The sequence below is a fragment of the Oncorhynchus masou genome, chromosome 31, assembly GCF_036934945.1.
Source record: "Oncorhynchus masou masou isolate Uvic2021 chromosome 31, UVic_Omas_1.1, whole genome shotgun sequence".
In the NCBI taxonomy this organism is placed as follows: Eukaryota; Metazoa; Chordata; class Actinopteri; order Salmoniformes; family Salmonidae; genus Oncorhynchus; species Oncorhynchus masou.
Window position 1 is genome coordinate 78,904,787 of NC_088242.1, and position 24,516 is coordinate 78,929,302.

Below are 24,516 nucleotides of genomic sequence, written 5' to 3' on the forward strand. Positions count from 1 at the left end.
ACTTTTTTTCACCTCTTCCACACTGACTTTACAGAATTCAAAAGTACAATTCTTGTCTTTCATAATTTGTTCCGATATACTTGGATGTGTTGTGTCAGTGTTTGTTGCTGGTATGTCATCCCTAAGTTTGCTTATCTTGCCAATGAAAAAGTCAATAAAGTAGTTTGCAATATCAGTGGGCTTTGTGATGAATGAGCCATCTGATTCAATGAAAGTGACTAGGCAACAGGGTAGATAATAGACAGTAGCCGCGGCATATATGGTGAGTGTGAATTGTGTGTGTGTGTGTGTGTGTGTGTGTGTGTGTGTGTTGGGGTGTCAGTGTGAGTATGTGGGTAGAGTCTAGTGGGTGTGCTTAGTCAGTGCAAGAGAGTTAGTGCAAAAGTGGACTTCAATATATATGTTTACCACCACTCAAAGCAATAAACTAGTTTTATGTCAGTGATACTCTGGCTCTCAATCATTTTCATCATGACTACTTGTTTGAGCTTGACTGGATGTTTTTGTCAATCTGAATGGGATTCATTTGCCACTGCACTATCTTGAACTAGCTATATCATCAACTGGTATCCCACAATATTTTCCCACCCACATAGTGAGAAAGGCAGAAACAAAGCCTATTTTGGTCATGGTATTGGTGTGCAGTTCAGCACTGTACTGTCAGAGAAGGAAACTCAACGAACTCAACTCAAAAGCCTAAACCTCGCCTCTCCAGAAGGCGGCACTATAGGCAGAGTGTTTGATTAGTCTTTGTGCGCTTATATCGAAGGGCCCTCTTATCGGAGTGAGGAGGTGGTGCCTGCTGCTAGCCACATAGCTAGCTTCTCTCTCTTCTGGTCTACTGCAGTTTCTGTATTTTTCTGATCAACAATGGTACAACTAGTGGGGTCTCTCCGAAAAGAGCTCGCTGATTCCTTATCCGCTTGCCGGGTGCTGGTGGTCGGAGCTGGAGGAATTGGTTGCGAGCTCTTGAAAAATCTTGTACTCACCGGCTTCAAAAATATAGAAGTGGTAAGTCGTGCAGGGGGCGGACATTTGCTGGGTCTTTGTGCAGCCTACAGGCTGAAGTGTGAAAGGCCTGGCATGCTAGCTAGTCTGAAATAAGTGTATATATTAGACCATTTTCACATGAGCCGGGCTATATGTAAGTGGTGGAGTTAGCAATGTAGTTATATAGCTAGCTAGTTACATGCATGTATATAAAAACACAACATTTAGGTCACTTCGTCCAGAATTTCAATTGCGCGCCATGTTGTCCCGACCTCTTTGTGGTCTGCTAACGTTAGCTAGACAATGCTAAGCTGTCCATACCGGTATGCTTGAAGGCTAATTAGCTAGCTGCTAGCAATGCTGGTGATTTGTGATAAGCAATGTAAACTACAATGCAGCTAACTAGATATATAATAAGGTACGGTAGGTTGCTAACGTTATACAGTTTGTAGCAAAGTCTTTCATACCACGTCCAACTTTTTTGTGAACTTGTCTTGATCTTATTAATTGCATTTTTTGTATCAGTAATTGTGTTTTAACTTCGATTTGCTGTGTCTCTTTTATAGATTGATCTGGACACTATTGACGTGAGCAACCTGAACAGACAGTTCCTGTTCCAGAAGAAACATGTGGGGAAGTCCAAGGCGCAGGTAGGGGACAGATGCTTTGTTGTTCTTTCACGAACATGAGATCACTTGGTCTTGCATTCTAAAATACACTGAGTTTACAAAACATTAGGAACACCTTCCTAATATTAAGTTGCACCCCCTTTTGCCCTGAGGCTGTTCAGCCTCAATTCATCAGGGCATGGACTCTACAAGGTGTCAAGCGTTCCACAGGGATGCGTTACCTTGTTGACTCCAATGCTTTCTACAGTTGTGTCAAGTTGGCTGGATGTCGTTTAGATTGTGGACCATTCTTGATATACACTGGAAACTGTTGTGTGAAAAACCCGGCAGCTTTGCAGTTCTTGACACACTCGAACAGGTGCGCCTGGCACTTACAACCATAGCCAATTCAAAGGCATTTACATATTTTTTTCTTGCCCATTCACTCTCTGAATGGCACACATACACAATTCATGTCTCAAAGCTTAAAGATCCTTCATTCACCTGTCTCTTCCTCTTCATCTACACTGATTTTGAAGTGGATTAAACAAGTGACATCAATAAGGGATCATAGCTTTCACCTGGAAAGAGATGTTCCTAATGTTTTGTACACTCAGTGTATGCTGTACACAATCTAAATACTATTTGTGAACTTACGGCTGTCTGTCTTGCAGGTGGCAAAAGAGAGTGTGCTGCAATTCTGTCCCACTGCCAACATTACAGCCTATCATGACAGCATCATGAAGTAAGTCAACTAGTGTTGTGAGTTGCCGGTGTGAGAACTTAAAGTCCTTGATCCTGTTTAATGTTTGGTATGTTTGTCCTTCACAGCCCAGAGTACAATGTGGAATTCTTCAGGAACTTCATGCTTGTCATGAATGCTTTGGACAATCGAGGTATAGTAATATCTACTTCCCCCTAATTCCACCCTCTTTCCCTACCCCTAGTCTGTTTGTAGAGTACGTTTGGTATCTTTTCCCTGGTGTGGTCATGGTCTTCGCGCCAGCTGAATCTTTTCTTCCTTGCAGCTGCTCGTAACCATGTGAACAGGATGTGTCTTGCAGCTGACATTCCCCTTATTGAGAGTGGCACAGCTGGCTACCTTGGGCAGGTGACTGTTATTAAGAAGGTAAGACACGGATGAAAACAACCTGTGGATGCCAATTAGAAGCATGGTCATGTTCAGTGCAGTAAAAATTCATTAGATACAGAGTGAAATATTCACCTCTCTCTCCTTGATTTCCCACACTATAGGGTCTTACTGAGTGTTATGAGTGCCAGCCCAAACCCACACAGAAAACCTTCCCTGGTTGTACCATTCGCAACACCCCCTCTGAGCCTATACACTGCATTGTGTGGGCCAAGTACCTGTTCAAGTAAGTGTTGTTGAAGTGCTTTTTTTAAATTGATTTTTTATTTATATCATCTTTATTTAACCAGGTAGGCCAGTTGAGACAAGTTCTCATTTACAACTGCGATTGGCCAAGATAAAGCAAAGCAGTGCGACAAAAACAACACAGAGTTACACATTGAATAAACAAATGTACAGTCAATAACACAATAGAAAATTCTGTATACAGTATCTGCAAATGAGGTAAGGAGGTAAGGCAATAAATAGGCCAACAGTGGCGAAGTAATTACAATTTAGCAATTTACACTGGAGTGATATATGTGCAGATGAGGATTTGCAAGTAGAAATACTGGTGTGCAAAAGAGCAGAAAAACAAATATGGGGATGAGGTAGGTGGTTGGATGGGCTGTGTACAGCTGCAGCGATCGGTAAGCTGCTGTGACAGCTGATTTTTCAGTTAGTGAGGAAGATAAGAATCTCCAGCCTCAGTGATTTTTGCAATTAATTCCAGTCATTGGCAGCAGAGACCTGGAAGGAAAGGCGGCCAAAGAGGTGTTGGCTTTGGGGATGACCAGTGAAATATACCTGCTGGAGCACGTGCTTCGGGTGGGTGTTGCTATGGTGACCAATGAGCTGAGATAAGGTGGAACTTTACCTAGCAAAGACTTATAGATGACCTGGAGCCAGTGGGTTTGGCAACGAATATGTAGTGACGGCCGGCTTTGGTGACAAAACGGATGGCACTGTGATGGACTACATCCAGTTTGCTGAGTAGAGTGTTGGAGGCTATTTTGTAAATGACATCGTCAAGGATCGGTAGGATAGTCAGTTTTATGGGGATATGTTTGGCAGCATGAGTGAAGGAGGCTTTGTTCGAAATAAGAAGCCAATTCTATATTTATTTTTGGATTGGAGATGCTTAATATGCGGGGGGGCTTGGGCCAGTTGCTGTGGAGGGTGCAGTGCTGTTGGCCGGGGTTGGGGTAGCCAGGTGGAAAGCATGGCCAGCCATAGAGAAATGCTTAATGAAATTCTCAATTATTGTGGATTTATTAGTGGTGACAGTGTTTCATAGTCTCAGGGCAGCTGGGAGGAGGTACTCTTATTCCCCATGGACTTTACAGTGCCCCAAAACTGTTTGGACTTAGTGCTGCAGGATGCAAAGTTATGTTTGCTTTCCTAACTGACTGCGTTTATTGGTTCCTGACTTCCCTGAAAAGTTGCATATCGCGGGGACTATTCGAGGCTACTGCAGTACGCCACAGGGTGTTTTTGTGCTGGTCAAGGGCAGTCAAGTCTGGAGTGAACCAAGGGCTATATCTGTTCTTAGTTCAACATTTTTTGAAAGGGGCATGCTTATTTAAGATGGTGAGGAAAGCACTTTTTAAAGAACCAGGCATCCTCTACTGATGGGACGAGGTCATTATCCTTCCGGGATACCTGGGCCAGGTCGATTAGAAAGGCCTGCTCGCAGAAGTGTTTTAGTGAGCATTTGACAGTGATAAGGAGTGGTCGTTTGACCGCTGACCCGTAACGGACGCAGGCAGTGATCGCCGAGATCCTGGTTGAAGACAGCAGATGTGTATTTAGAAAGCAAGTTGGTCAGAATGATATCTATGAGGGTGCCCATGTTTACGGATTTGGGGTTGTACCTGGTAGGTTCCTTGATAATTTGTGTGAGATTGAGGGCATCTAGCTTAGATTGTAGGATGGCTGGGGTGTTAAGCATATCCCAATTTAGGTCACCCAGCAGTACCAACACTGACAATAGATGGGGTGCAATCATTTCACATATGGTGTCCAGGGCACAGCTGGGAGCTGAGGGGGGTCTATAACAAGCGGCAACAGTGAGGCACTTATTTCTGGAGAGATGGATCTTTAAAAGTAGAAGCTCAAACTGTTTGGGCATAGACCTGGATAGTATGACCGAACTATGCAGGCTATCTCTACAGTAGATTGCAATTCCGCCCACTTTAGCAGTTCTGTTTGACGGAAAATGTTGTAATTGGGGATGGAAATTTCACAATTTTTGGTGGCCTTCCTAAGCCAAGTTTCAGACACGGCTAGGACATCAGGGTTGGCGACGTGTGCTAAAGCAGTGAATAAAGCAAACTTAGGGAAGAGGCTCCTGATGTTAACATGCATGAACCCAAGGCTTTTACTGTTGCAGAAGTCGGCAAATGAGAGCGCCTGGGGACACACAGGGCCTGGGTTAACCTCTACATCACCAGAGGAGGAGTAGGATGAGGGTACGGCTAAAGACTATAAGAACTGGTCATCTAGTGCTTTGGGAACAGAGAATAAAAGGAGCAGATTTCTGGGCATGGTAGGATAGATTCAGGGCATAGTGTACAGACAAGGGTATGGTAAGGTGCGAGTACAGTGGGGGTGAGAGAGGTTGCATCTCTGGAGGTGCCAGTTAGGCTAGGTGTGGTCTCCGCATGTGTGGGGGGTGGGACAAGGGGGCTATCCGAGGGCATGTTGAGCAGGACTTGGGGCTCTGCAGTAAAATAAAACAATGAGAGCTGCCCTAAACAACAGTATACAAGGCATATTGACATTAGAGAAAGGCATAAAGCAATCACAAATGTTGATTGGGAGAGCTAAGACAACAAAGGGTGAGACAACAATGGGTAAACAGCTAGGACGCGGCAGGGTAGCCTAGTGGTTAGAGCGTTGGACTAGTAACCGAAAGGTTGCAAGTTCGAATCCCCGAGCTGACAAGGTACAAATCTGTCGTTCTGTCCCTGAACAGGCAGTTAATCCACTGTTCCTAGGCCGTCATTGAAAATAAGAATTTGTTCTTAACTGACTTGCCTAGTAAAATAAAGGTAAAAAAAAAAAAAGGACATTAACGGGTAAATGGCGATAAATAGGCAGGGAGGGTCAGTTACCTACACACGGGGCCGAGTTCGAGGCTGGGGCCAACAGATAAACAAAGCAGCAATAGATGAAACAGGGAGCTGCACGGTAGTCTGTTACTATGCTCGGCGAGCAGAAGAGATGGCGTTTAGGAAGCTAGCGGGCCCGGGGCTAGCAGATGGATCATCACCAACATCCATGATGCAGGGGCTGGGTTGAGAGCGCAGGGGCCGAATTACATCAGCAGACCAGTCGTGATGGATCGGCGGGGCTCCATGTCGACAAAGGGTCCATGCCAATTGACAAGATAGGTATTGTAGTTGGTGTACTTCATTTTCTAGCCGGGAGATGGGCCTAGCTTGAGGCTAACTGGTGCATGCTTCTGGACAAGGGCGATGGCCACTCGGTAGCAACTAGCTAGCTGCGAAGATCCGGTGTAATGGTCCAGAGCTTGCGTCAGGAATCCGGGGATGTAGTGGGGAAAAAAGTGGCTAACAATGACTAAATAGCTAGTAGCTAATTAGCTGCTGATGGAGGTTCTAGTTATAAGGTCTAAAAAATAGCAGATCCGTACCACCTTGTGTGAAGCGGGTTGCATGAAGGTATATTTAATTTGAAATGGGGAAAAAAGAGATTTGAATTGTACACAAAACCCCAGAAAAAGATTGAATATTTACATGGGCCGAAAACAAACGTGTCTTACTGCTGCGCTATCTTGGAAGATAACTTTTATGTATCTCACTAGTTGTAAACCAATGAGGAATAGGTCATGATTGTTATCTTTATCCTAAGTGAGTGTTGGTGTTGCTTGCAGAGAGATGTTTTATTGCTGGGAGGTTGAGATTAAGCCCATGATAATGACCATCCGGTTTTATTTTAATCTCCACCTCAGCCAGCTCTTTGGAGAGGAGGATGCAGATCAGGAGGTGTCCCCTGACACCGCTGACCCAGAGCTTTCATGTGAGTAGAGCGCAACACTAGAGAATTCTAATACTGCCACTTCCCTGCCCTCCATAGACCAGAGGGGTGAAATGCACTGACACGTATGCAGTAAAAGGTTGCTGTGTATACACACTGGTTTTCATTGGGGTCTCCTTTTCTCAGGGAACCCTGCAGACACTGAAGCCCGAGCCACAGCATCTGATCAGGATGGAGACATCAAACGGGTGTCCACCAAGGACTGGGCACGATCCACAGGCTACGACGCAGTCAAACTCTTCAACAAAGTAGGCTTTAGTGTGAACAATCATTCACGAAAGGACTGCTCAAGTGAAAGTGTCCCCTTGTCTTGTTGTCAACAAGCTTATTAGCCCCTCGACTTTGGCTAATAGCCATTTGCTTTGTGTGGTCCTCCAGCTTTTCAAAGATGACATCCAGTACCTCCTGACCATGGACAAGCTGTGGAAGAAGAGGAAAGCGCCACTCCCTCTGGATTGGCTTGAGATTCAGAAACTTGGTAAGATATTAGCATCCTACACTGAACAAAAAATATAAATGCATTGTGTATTATGTTGGTCCCATGTTTCATGAGCAGAAACCAAATTAAAGCTTATTTCTCTCAAATTTTGTTTACAAATTTGTTTAAATCTCTGTTAGTGAGAATTTCACCTTTGCCAAGATAACCCAGCCACCTGACGGGTGTGGCATATCAAGAAGCTGATTAAACAGCATGATCATTACACAGGTACACCGTGTGCTAGGAACAATAAGAGGCCTCTCTAAAATGTGCAGTTTTGTCACATGCCACAGAAGTCTCAAATTGAGGGATTATGCAATCGGCATACTGACTGAAGGAATGCCTACCAGCTCTGTTGCCAGAGATTTTAATGTTCATTTCTCTACCATAAGCCATCTCCAACGTCGTTTTAGATAATTTGGCAGTACGTCCAACTGGCCTCGTGCATGGCGTCGTGTGGGAGAGCGATTTGCAGATGTTACGAGTGCTCTACGTGCCATGTAAAAAAGCTAACGTTTAAGTTCCTTGCTCAGAACATGAGAACATATGAAAGCTGGTGGTTCAATAGTCCCAGTTAAGAAGTTTTAGGTTGTAGTTATTATAGGAATTATAAGATTATTTCTCGCTATACCATTTGTATTTCATTAACCTTTGACTATTGGATGTTCTAATAGACACTTTAGTATTTCCAGCCTAATCTCAGGAGTTGACCGGCTTGAAGTCATTAACAGCGCTGTGATGCAAGCATTGCTAAGAGCTGCTGACAAATGCATTAAAGTTTGAATGAATGCTTACGAGCCTGCTGCCACCTACCACCGCTCAGTCAGACTGCTCTATCAAATCAGACTTAATTATAATATAATAAACACAGAAATTATATTATTGGTCATTGTGGTCAAATCCGGAAACTATAGTTTTGTAAACAAAACGTTTATTCTCTCAATGAAATACGGAATCGTTCCGTATTTTATGAAACGGGCAGCAGTCTAAATATTGCACAACCTTCAATATTATGTCATAATTATGTAATACTCTGGCAAATTAGTTTGCAATGAGCCAGACGGCCCAAACTGTTGCATTTAACCTGACTCTGAATGAACGCAAGAGAAGTGACACAATTTCCCTACTTAATATTGCCTGCTAACATGAATTTCTTTTAACTAAATATGCAGGTTTTAAAAAATATAATCAAATCAAATTATATTTGTCACACACATGGTAAGCGGATGTTAATGCGAGTGTAGCGAAATGCTTGTGCTTCTAGTTCCGACAATGCAGTAATAACCAACAAGTAATCTAACTAACAATTCCAAAACTACTGTCTTATACACACAAGTGTAAGGGGATAAAGAATATGTACATAAACATATATGAATGAGTGATGGTACAGAGCAGGATAGGCAAGATACAGTAGATGGTCTCGAGTACAGTATATACATATAAACAGAGTGGCATAGTTAAAGTGGCTAGTGGTACATGTATTACATAAAGATGCGGTAGATAGAGTACAGTATATACGTATACATTTGAGATGAATAATGTAGGGTATGTAAACATTATATTAGGTAGCATTGTTTAAAGTGGCGAGTGATATATTTTACATTTCCCATTATTAAAGTGGCTGGAGTTGAGTCAGTGTGTTGGCAGCAGCCACTCAATGTTAGTGGTTGCTGTTTAACAGTCTGATGGCCTTGAGATAGAAGCTGTTTTTCAGTCTCTCGGTCCCAGCTTTGATGCACCTGTACTGACCTTGCCTTCTGGATGATAGCGGGGTGAACAGGCAGTGGCTCGGGTGGTTGTTGTCCTTGATGATCTTTATGGCCTTCCTGTAACATCAGGTGTTGCGTTGTGCAGACCTCACTACCCTCTGGAGAGCCTTACGGTTGTGGGCGGAGCTGTTGCCGTACCAGGCGGTGATACAGCCCGCCAGGATGCTCTCGATAGTGCATCTGTAGAGGTTTGTGAGTGCTTTTGGTGACAAGCCAAATTTCTTCAGCCTCCTGAGGTTGAAGAGGCGCTGCTCCTTCTTCACGATGCTGTCTGTGTGGGTGGACCAATTCAGTGTGTCTGTGATGTGTATGCCGAGGAACTTAACTTACTACCCTCTCCACTACTGTTCCATCGATGTGGATAGGGGGGTGTTCCCTCTGCTGTTTCCTGAAGTCCACAATCATCTCCTTAGTTTTGTTGACGTTGAGTGTGAGGTTATTTTCCTGACACCACACTCCGAGGGCCCTCACCTCCTCCCTGTAGGCCGTCTCGTCGTTGTTGGTAATCAAGCCTACCACTGTTGTGTCGTCCGCAAACTTGATGATTGAGTTGGAGGCGTACGTGGCCACGCAGTCGTGGGTGAACAGGGAGTACAGGAGAGGGCTCAGAACGCACCCTTGTGGGGCCCCAGTATTGAGGATCAGCGGGGTGGAGATGTTGTTGCCTACCCTCACCACCTGGGGGCGGCCCGTCAGGAAGTCCAGTACCCAGTTGCACAGGGCGGGGTTGAGACCCAGGGTCTCGAGCTTGATGACGAGCTTGGAGGGTGCTATGGTGTTAAATGCCGAGCTGTAGTCGATGAACAGCATTCTCACATAGGTATTCCTCTTGTCCAGATGGGTTAGGGCAGTGTGGTTGAGATTGCATCGTCTGTGGACCTATTTGGGCGGTAAGCAAATTGGAGTGGGTCTAGGGTGTCAGGTAGGGTGGAGGTGATATGGTCCTTGACTAGTCTCTTAAAGCACTTCATGATGACGGAAGTGAGTGCTATGGGGCGGTAGTCGTTTAGCTCAGTTACCTTAGCTTTCTTGGGAACAGGAACAATGGTGGCCCTCTTGAAGCTTGTGGGAACAGCAGACTGGGATAGGGATTGATTGAATATGTCCGTAAACACACCAGCCAGCTGGTCTGTGCATGCCCTGAGGGCGCGGCTGGGGGTGCCGTCTGGGCCTGCATCTTTGCTAGGGCTAACACGTTTAAATGTTTTACTCACCTCGGCTGCAGTGAAGGAGAGTCCGCATGTTTTCGTTGCAGGCCGTGTCAGTGGCACTGTATTGTCCTCAAAGCGGGCAAAAAAGTTATTTAGTCTGCCTGGGAGCAAGACATCCTGGTCCGTGACGGGGCTGGTTTTCTTTTTGTAATCTGCGATTGACTGTAGACCCTGCCACATACCTCTTGTGTCTGAGCCGTTGAATTGAGATTCTACTTTGTCTCTATATTGACGCTTAGCTTGTTTGATTGCCTTGCGGAGGGAATAGCTGCACTGTTTGTATTCGGTCATGTTTCCGGTTACCTTGCCCTGATTAAAAGCAGTGGTTTGTGCTTTCAGTTTCACGCGAATGCTGCCATATTGTATTGATTTTAAGAAAGGCATTGATGTTTATGGTTAGGTATGTTCGTCCAACGATTGTGCTTTTTTCATGAATGCGCTTTTGTTAAATCATCACCCGTTTGGTGAAGTAGGCTGTGATTCGATGATAAATTAACAGGCACCGCATTGATTTATATGCAACGCAGGACAAGCTAGTTAGCCTTGTAATATGATCAACCATGTGTAGTTAACTAGTGATTATGTTAAGATTGATTGATTGTTTTTTATACGATAAGCTTAATGCTGGCAGCTTACATTGGCTCCTTGCTGCACTCGCGTTTATGGCCTGCCACGCAGTTTCCTCGTGGAATGCAATGTAATCGGCCATAATCAGCATCCAAAAATGCAGATTACCGATTGTTATGAAAACTTGGAATCGGCCATGCCGATTAATCGGTCGAATTCTACTCTGGATTGATGTGTACGACAGCGTTTTCCAGTTCCCGCCAATATCCAGCAACTAAGCACACCCACTGAAGAGGAGTGGGACCACAGGCCACAATCAACAGCTTGATCAACTCTGTGAAGGAGATGTTGAACTGTATGAGGCAAATGGGGGTCACACTAGATACTCACTGGTTTTCTGATCGATGCCGCTACATAAGAAGTTTTTAACAGGTATCTGACCAACAAATACATGTCTGTATCCCCAGTCATGTGAAATCCATAGATTAGGGCCGAATTTATTTATTTCAAATGACTGATTTCCTTATATGAACTGTAACTCAGTAAAATCTTTGAAATGGTTGAGTTTATATTTTTGTTCAGTATATATTATATTGCTCCAAGCTTCTGGGGAGTGCAGTGGACCAATTTGATTGAGAAGATTTTGTTGTGGTCGTTTAGTTTTGTCATTGTCTCGCTCTCTTTTTCTGGTTGTGCGATAGCGTGTCCACAGGAGGTGACTGGGACGGGACTGAAGGACCAACAGGTGTTGGGTGTGGCAGGTTACTCCCAGCTCTTCTCCCGCAGCGTGGAAACCCTGCGCTCCATGCTGGCTGAAAAAGGGGATGGAGCAGAACTTGTGTGGGACAAGGTGAGGACCTAAGGATGGGACATTGCAGAATCAACACTGCCCCACTGGAACAAAATATTTTGGTGGAGATAGAAAATAGACCTGGGAAGATTATGCTCTTTTGGCATTGCATTTGAGTAACATTTTCCTCCTTTTGCTAGGATGACCCTCCAGCGATGGACTTTGTGACAGCAGCCGCCAACTTGCGCATGCATATCTTTAGCATGAACATGAAGAGCCGTTTTGACATCAAGTGTGGGTATTTTGGGTGAAAGATGTCAAGCTGTTAAGTTCTTATTGTGACAATTTATTATTGATACAGATTCATACAATTGATTTTACTTTCTTGCTTTAAAGTTCCAATGCTGCTGTTTTTTATCTCGATATCAAATCATTTCTGCTTAACAATTAAGTACCTTACTGTGTTTGTTTTTAATGGTCAATTTCTCAAGCAAGAATATGGCTAGGACAGTATGGGAGTGGTCTGAGTGGGCAGGGGGAAACTGAAAACTATATGTTATTGGCTGAGAGGTTTGGAACTCTTTGTTATTGGTCTGTTATCTAATGTATAACTTGATGTCACAAGGCAGGCCAAAACTCCATCCCACCAAAACAGGCAGACATTTTAGGCAGTCTTTTCAAACAGCTCTTACACTAAAAAGAGCATGATCATTTTCATAATTTCACAGTATTATTCCACCTTCATATTGTGGAAATGTATATAAATCATGTTTTTGACTGCACTGGGCATTTAAATGTCTGATACCTATTAAGGTGTTTTGATTTTGTAAATTGTTCCTTGCAGCCATGGCAGGAAACATCATCCCAGCAATCGCCACAACCAATGCAGTCATTGCTGGCCTCATTGTGCTGGAGGCTCTGAAGATCCTGTCTGGAGATGTGGAGCAGTGTCGCACGGTGAGAAATCAGGAGTGATCCCTTCTACTCTTAGAGGGTGGTACTCTACCTTTGATCGTCTGCACATTTGGGGAAGCTTTGACAGTATGAATGGGGCACTATTTTCAAAATTCAGCATATCTCTTACTTGGCCCAGCATTTCATTCACTAATTGTAGCCATGATGGTTGTAAATAATTAATAGATTATGAGTGTTTGGTGTATGCCTACTGTGCTCTGAAACATTTTCCAATGTTCCTTCCTGTATGGTCTTCTTAGATCTTCCTGAACAAGCAGCCTAACCCCAGGAAAAAGCTGCTTGTTCCATGTGCTTTGGACCCACCCAGTGCCAACTGTTATGTGTGCGCCAGCAAGCCAGAGGTTACAGTCAAACTGAATGTGCACAAAACTCTTGTGCTGGCCCTTCAAGACAAGGTAATGTATGCCCCTCTGGCTCCTGTATGCATGTGACCATGCTTGCAATCAGACTGATAAAGACACACACAGACTGGTATGGACGTTGTTGGCCAGTGATGAAGACATTTTTGACCATAGAGGCAGAGATGAAGCCAGATGGATATTGACTGCTTAGAGAGTTGCATGTCGATCTATACAACACCAATCTGGTTTGCTTGTTTGTTGCAACCACCACAACACAGTGAAAAGTGATCAGAATATCTGTGTTCCGCTAAAGATTCTTGTTTCTTTGTTAGATATTAAAGGAGAAGTTTGGGATGGTGGCACCAGATGTGCAGATCGAGGATGGGAAAGGGACAATCCTCATCTCCTCTGAGGAGGGTGAAACTGAAGGTATAAGACAATCACAGAATAATATCAGAAGGTTCCCAAGGAGACTAGTAGAGGATGCCAACATGTTCCCATGGTGACTGCAAGCCTTGACATTAACATTTTTAGACACTTTACAAATAAAATGCATTACTATCTTTTTTTACCCTCGAGAATCAGACAAAAAGGTAGGCGAGCTACACTCTGCTTATTGGCTTCTTTGCATAGTCAAGCCTACACTCTGCCTCTTTAAGGCTCTCTTGAAAAATGGTTGGCCACCCTTCGTAGCCTATAAAATAATGCGACATTACAAGTAAAACCAAATACTTTATTGGTTTATAAAATAATTCCGTTCGGGGCTTGAAATTAAGGGTGTCCCGTTGTCCCTGGGACGATAAACAATGTCTACGGTTCAAAATACAACCACACACACATAAATATATATATATATATAAATAAAAATAAATCACATTTTATTGGTCACATACACTTATTTAGCTGATATTGCGGGAGTAGCAAAATCCGAAAAGCAATGAGTTCGGTGCAACAGATCAGACCGTTTAGCTTAAAATGTTGATCAAGTAAAAAAATAAATAAATATTTAACCTTTATTTAACCAGGTAGGCAAGTTGAGAACAAGTTCTCATTTACAACTGCGACCTGGCCAAGATAAAGCAAAGCAGTTAGACACACACAACAACACAGAGTTACACATGGAGTAAAACAAACATACAGTAGAAAAATAAGTCTATATACAATGTGAGCAAATGAGGTAAAGGCAAAAAAAAGGCCATGGTGGTGAAGTAGATACAATATAGCAAGTAAAACACTGGGATGGTAGATTTGCGGTGGAGGGATGTGCAAAGTAGAGAGAGAAATAATGGGGTGCAAAGGAGCAAAATAAATACAGTAGGGGGAGAGGTAGTTTGTGCTAAATTACAGATGGTCTATGTGCAGTAATCAGTGAGCTGCTCTGACAGCTGGTGCTTAAAGCTAGTGAGGGAGATAAGTGTTTCCAGTTTCAGAGATTTTTGTAGTTCGTTCCAGTCATTGGCAGCAGAGAACTGGAAGGAGAGGTGGCCAAAGGAAGAATTGGTTTTGGGGGTGACCAGAGAGATATACCTGCTGGAGCGTGTGTTACAGGTGGGTGCTGCTATGGTGACCAGCAAGCTGAGGTAAGGGGGGACTTTACCTAGCAGGGTCTTGTAGATGGCCTGGAGCCAGTGGGTTTGGCGACGAGTATGAAGCGAGGGCCAGCCAACGAGAGCGTACAGGTCGCAGTGGTGGTTAGTATATGGGGCTTTGGTGATAGACTACATCCAATTTATTGAGTAGGGTATTTTGTAAATGACATCGCCGAAGTCGAGGATCTGTAGGATGGTCAGTTTTACAAGGGTGTGTTTGGCAGCATGAGTGAAGGATGCTTTCTGGCGAAATAGGAAGCCAATTCTAGATTTAACTTTGGATTGGAGATGTTTGATGTGAGTCTGGAAGAAGAGTTTACAGTCTAACCAGACACCTAGAATATGTGGACAACTACCTAAGTCAAAACCGTCCAGAGTAGTGATGTTGGACGGGCGGGCAGGTGCAGGCAGCGATTGGTTGAAGAGCATGCATTTAGTTTGACTTGTATTTAAGAGCAATTGTAGGCCACAGAAGGAGAGTTGTATGGCATTGAAGCTTGTCTGGAGGGTTGTTATGTGACAAGTGTCCATATTATAAGCTCAACAATGCGCTCATGGCTGTAGGCTACGTACAAATGTTCCAAAATTCAATTAGCGGGAAAACACTCGCTTTTAAGTTAAAACTAACAGTAGTCAAGTAGGCTACTGTGGCTATTTGATCATAATGTAGTCCTAACAGAGTAGCCTACCATCAAAAACAATGAAGAAAATGCATCCAATAACATTTTAACATGGAAATAGCTGTTCTATCGTTCAGCCTACAGTAGCAGCCATCGTGTCCATAGATACAGAACAAAATGACTGAATGACTTGGTCGTGTCTCTAGCAACCGAACCAATAGAACGAACGACCAGCCGGTTGGGTAGCAACCCTAGATTTGTGTCGGGACTATATCTTTTCGAAGGATGAAATGGTATGAATGAATAAATCAAAACCTTTTAAATTAAAATATGTCAATCATTATTTGAATATGTTGGTAACCTGTTTGTATAAAAGTGATAATGTTCTCGACTTTTTCAGGACCCTGTCTTTCAAAGATAATTTGTAAAAATCCAAGTAAATTCACAGATCTTCATTGTAAAGGGTTTAAACAATGTTCCCATGCTTGTTCAATGAACCATAAACAATTAATGAACATGCATTTGTAGAACGGTCATTAAGACACTAACAGCTTACAGACGGTAGGCAATTAAGTTCACAGTTATGAAAACTTAGGACACTGAAGAGGCCTTTCTACTGACTCTGAAAAACACCAAAAGAAAGATGCCCAGGGTCCCTGCTCATCTGTGTGAACATGCCGTAGGCATGCTGCAAGGGGGCATGAGGACTGCAGATGTGGCCAGGGCAATAAATTGCAACGTCTGTACTGTGAGACGCCGAAGACCGCACTACAGGGAGACTGAACGGACAGCTGATCGTCCTCGCAGTGGCAGACCACGTAACAACAACTGCACCGGATCGGGACATCCGAACATCCTGTACCTGTCACGCAGGTGTGATGGCAACAACAACTGCCTGAGTTACACCAGGAACGCACAATCCCTCCATCAGTTCTCAGACTGTCCGCAATAGGCTGAGAGAGGCTGGACTGGGGGCTTGTAGGCCTGTTGTAAGGCAGGTCCTCACCAGACATCACCGGCAACAACGTTGCCTACGGGCACAAACCCACCATCGCTGGACCAGACAGGACTGGCAAAAGGTGCTCTTAACTGACGAGTCGCGGTTTTGTCTCACTGGGGGTGCTGGTAGGATTTGCCTTTATCGTCAAAGGAATGAGCGTTACACCGAGGCCTGTCCTCTGGAGCGGGATCAATTTGGAGGTGGAGGGTCCGTCATGGTCTGGGGCGGTGTGTCACAGCATCATTGGACTGAGCTCGTTGTCATTGCAGGCAATCTCAACGCTGTGTGTTATAGGGAAGACATCCTCCTCCCTCATGTGGTACCCTTCCTGCAGGCTCATCCTGACATGACCCTCCAGCATGACAATGCCACCAGCCATACTGCTTGTTCTGTGCAGGATTTCCTGCAAGACAGGAATGTCAGTGCTCTGCCATGGCCAGCAAAGAGCCCGGCTCTCTATCCCATTGAGCACGTCTGGGACCTGTTGGATTGGAGTGTGAGGGCTAGGACCATTCCCCCCCCAGAAATGTCCGGGAACTTGCAGGTGCCTTGGTGGAAGAGTGGGGTAACATATCACAGCAAGAACTGGCAAATCTGGTGCAGTCCATGAGGAGGAGATGCACTGCAGTACTTAATGCAGCTGGTGGCCACACCAGATACCGACTTACTTTTGACCCTCCCCCTTTGTTTAGGGACAAATTATTCAATTTCTGTTACTCACGTGTCTGTGGAACTTGTTCAGTTGTTGAATCTTATGTTCATACAAGTTTGCTGAAAATAAACACAGTTGACAGTGAGAGGATGTTTCTTTTTTTGCTGAGTTTAGGTTATTGGCCATTTAGATTCACATGGAGGGATTTATTTCATAATAAGCTTAAACTTGTCATTCAATGTTTCTATAGGCTATTGATGATGTTTGTTCTCTCATTAGTCCCCTGGCTACCTTACATTTTTAGGCTATTCAAACTACTTTGTGATGTAACTCAGCTAGCATTCAGCATTCATTGTTTGATCAGGAGAACGGCATGCATGCATAAAACGATGAAAGCATAGCCTAACCCAAAGTCATATTCATAGCCTATCGAATGGAGAGAGAGAAGGGAATATAGCCTACGTTTTTTTTAAACGCCTAGCCACAAGATGGTCTGTATTTACAGTGCCTTCAGAAAGTATTCATACACCTTGACTTATTCTACATTTGTGTTACAGCCTGAATACAAAATTGATTAAATGTTTTTTAAATCTAACCCATCTACACACACTACCCCATAGTGACTAAGTGAAAACATGTCTTTAGACATTTCTACACATTGAAAATGAAATACAGAAATCTTATTTACATTGGTATTCGCACCCCTTTGCTATGTCACTCCAAATGAGGTCAAGGGCATCTGATTTCCGTTGATCATCCTTGAGATGCCAATACAACTAAATTGGAGTCCACCTGTGGCCAATTCAATTGCGTGGACATGATTTAGAAAAACACCTGTCTATATAAGGTCACACAGTTTGACATTCCTGCAGTCAGCATGCCCATTTCACGCTCCCTCAACTTGAGTTGCCTTTTATTGTCCCCAGCACAAGATGCTGTTTAATCGACTTCTTTATGTCAGGTGGATGGATAATCTTGGCAAAGGAGAAATGCTCACTAACAGGGATGTAAACAAACATATGTACAACATTTTAGAGAAATAAGCTTTTTGTGCGCATGAAACATTTATGGGATCTTTTTCGCTTATGAAAGATGGGACCAACACTTAGATGTTGCGGTTCATATTTTTGTTCAATATATTTGGCCTGAATGCAAAGCGCCGTCTGGGGAGAACTAGGCCACAGTTCATCACCCGTCAAATATAATCCCTACCGTGTAGCATGGTGGTTTCAGCATCATGCTATGGGGATGCTTTTCAGCGGTAGGAACTGTGAGACTGGTAAGGATAGAAGGAACATGAATGGAGCCAAATACAGACAAATCCTAGATGAGAACCTGCTTCAGAGTGCAAACAACCTTCGGTTGGACGAATGAGCCCAAGCATACAGCCAAAGCAACGCTGGAATGGCTTCAGAACAATAATGTGAAATTATTTGTGGTCCAACCAAAACCCAGACTTATGTGGAAAGAGTTTAATAATGCTGTTCACCGGAAGAATGGGAGAAAATCCCCAAATTCAGATGTGCATAGCTGATACAGACACCCAAGACGGCTCAAGGCTGTAATCACCGACAAAGTTGCTTCTGCAAAATATAGACTCAGGGGTGTGACTACTTATGTAATAAAGAGAATTAATTTTCAATACATTTGCTAACATTTGTAAAAACATGTTTTCACCTTGTCATTATGGGTTATTATGTATAGATGGGTGAGAGGGGAAAAAATATTTTTAATCAATTTTGAATTCGGGCTGTAATACGTACTGCATTGAATAGCCCCCGCGATATGCAACTTTTCAGTTAAGTCAGGAACCAACATACACAGTCAGTTAGGAAAGTTAAGGATAGCTTTTTCAAACAGAAATTTGCATCCTGTAGCACTAAGTCCAAAAAGTTCTGGGACAATAAAGTCCATGGAGAATAAGAGCAGCACTTCCCAGCTGCCCACTGCACTGAGGCTAGGAAACTCTGTCACCACCGATAAATCCGTGATTGAGAATTTCAAAAAGCATTTTTCTACGGCTGACTATGCTTTCCACCTGGCTACCCCAGTCAACAGCCCTGCAACCCTCACTGCAACTTGCCCTAGCCCCCCCATTTCTCCTTCACCCAAATAGAGATAGCTGAGGTTCTGAAAGAGCTGCAAAATCTGGACCCCTACAAATCAGCAAGGCTGGATATTCTGGACCCTCTCTCTTCCTAAAATTATCTGCCGAAATTGTTGCAACCCCTATTACTAGCTTGTTCAACCACTCGAATCGTCTGAGATCCCCAAAGATTGGAAGGGGGAGACACTCTAGACCCAAACTGCAACAGACTTATCTATCCTCCCCTGTCTTTCTAAGGTCTTTGAAAACCAAGTTAAACAAACAGATCACCGACCATTTCGAATCCCACTGTACCTTCTCCGCTATGCAATCTGGTTTCCGAGATGGTCACGGGTGCACCTCAGCCACGCTCAAGGTCCTAAACGACATAACCGCCATCTATTAAAGACAGTACTGTGCAGCTGTATTCATCGACCTGTCCAAGGCTTTCGACTCTCAATCACCACATTCTTATCGACAGACGCAACAGCCTTGGTTTCTCAAATGACTGCCTCGCCTGGTTCACCAACTACTTCCCTGACCGAGTTCAGTGTGTCAAATTGGAGAGCCTGTTGTCCGGACCTCTGGCAGTCTCTATGGGGGTGCCACAGGGTTCAATCCTTGGGCCGACTATTTCCTCTGTATTCATCAATGATGTCGCTCTTGCTGCTGGTGATTGTCTGATCCATCTATACGCAGACGACACCATTCTATATACTTCTGGCCCTTCTTTGGACACTGAGTTAATTAACCTCCAAATGAGCTTCAATGCCATACAACTCTCCTTCCGTGGCCTCCAACTGCTCTTTAAATGCAAATGAAATGCATGCTCTTCAACTGATCGCTGCCCACACCTACCCACCCGTCCAGCATCACTACCCTGGATGGTTCTGACTTAGGTAGGTGTCTGGTTAGACTGTAAACTCCTCTTCCAGACTCACATTTAAGCATCTCCAATCCAAAATTAAATCTAGAATTGGCTTCCTATTTCGTAACAAAGCATCCTTCACTCATATTGCTAAACATAACCCCGTAAAACTGACTATCCTACCGATCCTTGACTTCGGCGATGTCATTTACAAAATGGCCTCCAACACTCTACTCGGCAAATTGGATGCAGTCTATCACAGTACCATCCGTTTTGTCGCAAAAGCCTCATATCATACCCACCACTGCGACCTGTATGCTCTCGTTGGCTGACCCTCACTTTATATCCCTCGCCAAACACACTGGCCCCAGGTCATCTGTAAGTCGTTGTTAGGTGAAGCTTCGCCTTATCTCAGCTCGCTGGTCACCATAGCAGCACCCACATCACGCGCTCCAACAGGTATATTTCACTGGTCACCCGCAAAACTAATTCCTCCTTCAGCCGCCTTTCCTTACAGTTCTCTGCTGCCAATGACTGCAACGAACTGCAAATTATCACTAAAGCTGGAGACTCTTATCTCCCTCACTAGCTTTAAGCACCAGCTGTCAGAGTAGCTCACAGATCACTGCACCTGTACATAGCCAATCTGTAAATAGCCCATCCAACTACCTCATCACCATATTGTTATTTATTTGATTTATTTTGCTCCTTTGTAACCCAGTACCTCTACTTGCACACTGATCTTCTGCACATCTATCACCCCAGTGTAATTTCGCTACTATGGCCTATTTATTGCCCCCCCTTATCCTACCTCATTTGCACACACTGTATATAGACTTTCTCTATTGTATTATTGACTGTATTTTTGTTTGCTCCATGTGTAACTCTGTTGTTATTTGTGTTGTACTGCTTTGCTTTATTTTGACCAGGTCGAAGTTGTAAATAAGAACTTGTTTTTTACTAGCCTACCTGGTTAAATGAAGGTTAAATAAATCAAATAAAAACAACAAAATGTGGAAAAAGTCATGCGGGATGAATACTTTCTGAAGGCACTGTATAAAAATTGGTTTAGGCCGTAAGGCCCAAGCATCCAACAGCAAGAGGGGGGAGAGACAATATTTTCTGAATGGCCAATTCGCGCTGCTTTGGTGTACTACTCTGCTCTGTCTAGCCTACATTCCTCTTCCGTTCTGTATAACATATTTATTGAAACAGGCCAGCCTTTATTAATATGAAGCCTTTCATAAAACAAGATAATAGCAAATAGGAATAGACAAATTACTCAGAATGTCACCAAGCTGCCCTGCCCAACTCCGTTATTTATTGCGCGGCGCTAGTCAAGTTCAAATACGCTAAACCAGGGGTCTCCAACCCTGTTCCTGGAGAGCCACTGTCCTTTTCTCTCCAACCCCAGTTGTAACTAACCTGGTACAGGTTATCAACCAAGTATTAGGGTTGGTTTAAAAACCTACAGGACGGTAACAGAAACAGGGTTGGAGACCCCTGGGCAAAAACATTGTCACATCACAATGTTGTCACCATTGGCAATGGCTGTCGAGTATCGTCTATCGACGATGATCATCATAATAACGCTAAACCCTGTATTGTACTCAACGGTATACTTTTATCAGGTATACATATTTATGATCATGCACCATTCTCTTATAGCAAACAACAGCAAGTTTCTGTCTGACTTTGGGATACGACATGGTAGCCGTCTGCAAGTGGATGACTTTCTGCAGGATTACACACTCCTGGTTAACGTGATTCACTGGTAAGAGAGGATGTATTTCTCTGTGCTGTATAGGCCTTTGCATTTGCATGACTAATGCAAATTTGTTTCCTTAACGTAAATGTATTTCTGCGCTTGTCTGTAAAAGTGAGGACTTGGAGAAGGATGTGGAGTTTGAGGTGGTGGGTGACGCCCCTGACAAAGCCCCAACCCCACCCAGCGCACAAGAGGACAAGAATGTTGCCAACGGCAACAAAGAGTCTGCAGAACCGTCCACCTCTTCCAAAGGTGAGCAAAACTCACATTGATTACAGAGATGGACTGTTTTAGACTGTCTAAAAATCAAAATTCTGGTCAGAAGTTACCTGTCCTGTCCTTTAAACCATTTTGTTTATAGTACTGAGAATCATGTGCAGCTATGTTTATTTTGTAGCTGAACGTAAACTCTAAAATAGTACATGTCGATCGTCTCTCGTCTGACTTTCTCTTGATTTCCTTTCTCCTCTTAGCCCCTGCTGAGCAGGACGATGTTCTGATAGTTGATTCGGACGAGGAGGAGCCGTCCTCCAGCACTATGGATGTCCGCATGGAGTCAGGAGGCCACAAAAGGAAGCTCCATGATGCTGAGACAGGCGAGGCTTCAGCCAAGCGGCAACGCCTGGATCAGCCTTTGGCTGCCAATGAGGAAGATGATGACATCATTGCACTAGACTAGTATGTCTCTCCTGGCCCCTCCCCTCTTCAGAAGGATGAAACTCTGTGTTTGTGTTTTCATACGCTGTTCCTCTTACCAAACATGTGTAAATATAAATGTACAAAAACTGTTGTGTGCCAGTTTTTTTTTATTTTGGTCCATCACAGATGGATAAAATACTTTTAGCTTTTTGTATTTTTTATAAATGTATTTGTCATGTCACAAGTCAGGGTGTGGTTTGTAGGGAGACTGAAAGAAACATTTAATAACAAATGTTTTTTTTCAGTGTATTTCATCTAGTAAACTTACACCTCCATTGAAGGAATGTAAAAAAAAGTTAGCAAACCCAATCATTTCTTTGAGTCAAGCGTTGACTGAATTTTCCTTTGTAATTGTTAACCATTGACCACTTGCAGGGTGAGTTGTTTTGTCACAGCTGGTTAAAAAAGAAATTGTACTGGAGTTTGTTACTTTATTTATAAATCTTTCATGTGGTTTATAGTTGGAGCCATCATATCCAGGCCTCAACCTCCCTTTGGACCAAATAGATTAACGACACAATAAACACTTACATCTAATGACCCCAAAATTGTTTTCTTAAGCTTTAGCATACACTTTATTACTGGTATACAGTATTTGTTTAGAACATCAGTACTTTGGCTTGTTTTTACTGGACACACCACCAAATTTCAATTTGCTAACTTATTTGTGGTGCTTTTTTTGGGGGGGGAGACTATGAAGCCCTTTCATTGCTTGGTTTTGGTTTGACAATAAATTCTGTTTTTGCCACAGTTGTCTTCTAAAGGGTTCAGACTGAGAAAAGGCCTCATTATAGCAATTACAAGTTTGCCGAAAGAGCGAATGAGTTTCATAACGTCCCTTTAATGTTTGTCTTCCAACGTCCTTGGACTGAAGGAAAAACATTTTTCAGAGCAAATGTTTTGTAACTGAAGGTGTGTGTAGGGATTAAAGTCCTGTCAGTAAATGGAGTACACAAGAAAAGCCATAACATAAGCATGTTTACAATAAACATGACATTGCTCAGGAGCTTTCGCTGAACATATTCTCAGTCCCATAGTAGCACAATGTTTGCAAGACTTCCATGTTATTCAAAATAACCTCATCCAATAATTTACATTACATCAGAATAGAACACTTGGGCTGCATGTCAGAGCAGAAACTATACCATGAAGTCCAAGGAACTGTCTGTAGATCTGAGATCTAATTATGCTGGGGCATATATCTGGGAAACTATTTCTAGTGTTAAAAGTTTCCAAGAGCACAGTGGCTGTCCAACCAAACTGAGCAACCGGGCATGAAGGACTGTGGTCAGGAACCCAATTTAAATAACTTCATTGGGCCCTAATCTATGGATTTCACATGAATGGACAGGGGCACTGCCATGGGTGAGCCTAGGAGGGCATAGGCCCAGCCACTGGGGAGCCAGGTCCAGCCAATCAGAATGAGTTTTTTCCCACAAAAGGGTTTTAATTACAGATAGAAATACTCCTCAGTTTCATCAGCTGTCCGGGTGGCTGGTTTCAGATGATCCCGCAGGTGAAGAAGCCAGATGTGGAGGTCCTGGGCTGGAGTTGTTACGTGGTCTACAGTTGGATGTTATGCCAAATTCTCTAAAATGATGGAGGTGGCATATGGTGGAAAAAATAACATTCACTTATCTGGCATCAGCTCTGGTGGACATTCCTGCAGTCAACATGCCTATTGCACACTCCCTCAACTTGAGACATCTTTGTCATTGTGTTGTGACAAAACTGCACATTTTCGAGTTGCCTTTTATTGTCCCCAGCACAAGATGCATCTGTGTAATGATCATGCTGTTTAATCGAATTATTGATATGTCAGGGGGATGGATTGTCTTGGCTCACTGACAGGGATGTAATCAAATTTATGCACAACATTCTAAAGAAATAAGCTTTTTTGTGAGCATTGAACATTTCTGGGATCTTTTTTTTAGCTCATGAAAGATGGGACCAACATGTTGTGTTTCATATTTTTGTTAAATATATTTGGCCTGAATGCAAAGCGCCGTCTGGGGAGAACTAGGCCACAGCTCATCACCCGTCAAATATAATCCCTACCGTGTAGCATGGTGGTTTCAGCATCATGCTATGGGGATGCTTTTCAGCGGTAGGAACTGTGAGACTGGTAAGGATAGAAGGAACATGAATGGAGCCAAATACAGACAAATCCTAGATGAGAACCTGCTTCAGAGTGCAAACAACCTTCGGTTGGACGAATGAACCCAAGCATACAGCCAAAGCAACGTTGGAATGGCTTCAGAACAATAATGTGAAAGTCCTTGAGTGGTCCAGCCAAAACCCAGACTTGAATCCC

General features: G+C 43.5%; 1 protein-coding gene across 1 annotated transcript; it reads left to right on the plus strand.

Annotated features, from left to right (window-relative positions):
• Positions 1–774: 774 nt before the first annotated feature.
• On the plus strand, positions 775–22,952 carry LOC135524517 (SUMO-activating enzyme subunit 2). Its single transcript, XM_064952111.1, has 17 exons — positions 775–1,011; positions 1,557–1,640; positions 2,273–2,343; positions 2,430–2,494; positions 2,627–2,727; positions 2,853–2,974; positions 6,704–6,771; positions 6,916–7,037; positions 7,168–7,267; positions 11,516–11,664; positions 11,805–11,898; positions 12,449–12,561; positions 12,819–12,974; positions 13,253–13,349; positions 21,404–21,509; positions 21,616–21,755; positions 21,977–22,952. Exons 1-17 carry the CDS (start codon positions 871–873, stop codon positions 22,180–22,182), a joined length of 1,935 nt encoding a protein of 644 aa, XP_064808183.1. The 5' UTR covers positions 775–870; the 3' UTR covers positions 22,183–22,952.
• The last annotated feature ends 1,564 nt before the right edge of the window (positions 22,953–24,516 follow it).

What these genes read in the sequence shown, in the direction of transcription:
- LOC135524517 (XM_064952111.1), top strand. Translation starts at nt 871, where the DNA reads ATGGTACAACTAGTGGGGTCTCTCCGAAAAGAGCTCGCTGATTCCTTA. An exon ending in TATCATGACAGCATCATGAA is followed by an intron (nt 2,344 to 2,429) that starts GTAAGTCAACTA and finishes TGTCCTTCACAG; the next exon opens with CCCAGAGTACAATGTGGAAT. An exon ending in AGGTGACTGTTATTAAGAAG is followed by an intron (nt 2,728 to 2,852) that starts GTAAGACACGGA and finishes CCCACACTATAG; the next exon opens with GGTCTTACTGAGTGTTATGA.